Below are 1,923 nucleotides of genomic sequence, written 5' to 3'. Positions count from 1 at the left end.
CTGTGTACACACTAATATTGAATACATTCAGAGGGTGGATCTCTCCAAACATAACTGGATAGAGGAATGGATTAAGGAAAAATTCTAAGGCATAAATACCCAGTACTGATTTATAATTGATTCATTGATAAACTGTTGTTGTGAATATTGTGAATGACAACTGCATGCTACTCGTTCTGGCAATTTTGCAAATCTGTTACAGATACAAACTCAAATACTTTCTCAGACCATCAGAAATGGAATGCGACAGATTATATCAATGACAGATTATACCTGAGACTGTCATTATGTGACTAAACATCCTAGATTTCAGCTGATTATGAATGTTTAAGTAATGATGTTATGTCCTACAAGTCTACTGGTTGTTGCCGTCTTCCTGAAATTAAGTCAGTAAAAACAATTACCTATGGTATAATTTTTCTATGTTGTGATTACAAGTTGAATGTCAACTACCAATTTGTGATGGATTTAGAAATACTGATTTGTTTTTCGTTTTTTTTAAGATGTTTCAGAAACTTGCTGTGTGTTCATCACTAGTTCTGCCAACCAAGTCCTCAAGAGGAGACTTACCTTTTGTTTCATTAGTCAAGCATAACATTGTCTTGAACTAATTATTCCTCTCCACATGGCCTTGCTACTGGTGTCAGCTTATCTTCTGCTGACTCATACTCAGGGTGCTCCTGTTGAGAATGGGGCACTGCTGGAAACACTGAAGTCACAAGTAGGATTATTCAGCAATAAAAGTGAACACTATTCAGCACAGGTGAGACCTCCTGGCACAACCCGACGAATACCTCAGACCATCATAATAGGAGTTCGTAAAGGAGGGACAAGGGCTTTGCTGGAAATGTTGGATATTCATCCTAATATTGTGGTAGCAGCTACAGAAGTTCACTTCTTCGACTGGGATGAAAATTACGTGAAAGGAATAGACTGGTATAGGAGTCTGATGCCATTTTCTTATGGAAATCAAATTACAATTGAGAAAACACCAGGCTATTTCACATCGCCACAGGCTCCAGAAAGAATTCATGACATGAACAGCTCTATCAAACTGCTGCTTATTCTAAGAGATCCCACTGAGAGAGTCATATCTGACTATACCCAAGTATATTACAACAGAGTAGAAAGCCACAAGCCTATTCAGCTTTTTGAAGATATTGTTATTAAGAATGGAGCACTTAATACCAAATACAAAGCTATTCAGAGAAGTCTATATGATGTTCACATGGAAAAGTGGCTCAAGCATTTCAATTTGGATCAGATTCACATAGTGGATGGTAATACTTTAATCAAGGATCCTCTTCCTGAATTACAGAAGGTAGAAAAATTTCTCAATCTTCCTTCCCGAATTATGTCTTCTAATTTTTATTTTAACCAGACCAAGGGATTCTACTGCATTAGAAGTGATGGAAGAGAGCGGTGTTTACACGAATCCAAAGGGCGCCCCCACCCTGTTGTCAACGATACTGTTTTAGAGCAACTTTATTCTTACTTCAGAGAGCACAATGCAAAATTCTACCGAATGGTTAATCATTCTTTTGACTGGCATTAATGAATTTGGAATCGGTGCTTCTTGAAAAGGCCTGCGAGAAACTCTTTCAAACACATCTTTCTAAACCGTAGAGCATCATATTGCAAGAACTTAACATATTGGTAATATGGAAGCAGACAAAATGCTCTTCTGGAATAGCGTATGTATTAACTCATTATAATGACACCCTTTATATAAGGAAAAATGTTTGATGTATTTGTATGATTATTGTGGATAAACTTTTTTTTCCCTTTCTTGCAAATGCATTAACTTCAGTGGATCTGCTTCAGAACAGTTACAAGCTTTGAGCTGTTTTGGAAAAAATGACTGCTTCCAACAGTATAAAAAGTGTAAATATTGGAAAGGGTACTATTCTGACTGTTCCATGT

At 36.8% G+C, this 1,923-nt stretch overlaps 1 protein-coding gene across 1 annotated transcript; it reads left to right on the top strand.

Annotated features, from left to right (window-relative positions):
- Window positions 1–514: 514 nt before the first annotated feature.
- Window positions 515–1,555, top strand: LOC134142835 (heparan sulfate glucosamine 3-O-sulfotransferase 1-like). The gene has a single exon (XM_062580381.1). It carries the CDS (start codon window positions 626–628, stop codon window positions 1,553–1,555), a length of 930 nt encoding a protein of 309 aa, XP_062436365.1. The 5' UTR covers window positions 515–625.
- Window positions 1,556–1,923: the final 368 nt, after the last annotated feature.

The sequence above is a fragment of the Rhea pennata genome, chromosome 7 (assembly GCF_028389875.1).
Source record: "Rhea pennata isolate bPtePen1 chromosome 7, bPtePen1.pri, whole genome shotgun sequence".
In the NCBI taxonomy this organism is placed as follows: Eukaryota; Metazoa; Chordata; class Aves; order Rheiformes; family Rheidae; genus Rhea; species Rhea pennata.
The sequence above is the reverse complement of the archived record's forward strand: the minus strand, read 5'-3'. Positions and strand labels throughout refer to the sequence as shown.

What these genes read in the sequence shown, in the direction of transcription:
- LOC134142835 (XM_062580381.1), top strand. Translation starts at nt 626, where the DNA reads ATGGCCTTGCTACTGGTGTCAGCTTATCTTCTGCTGACTCATACTCAG.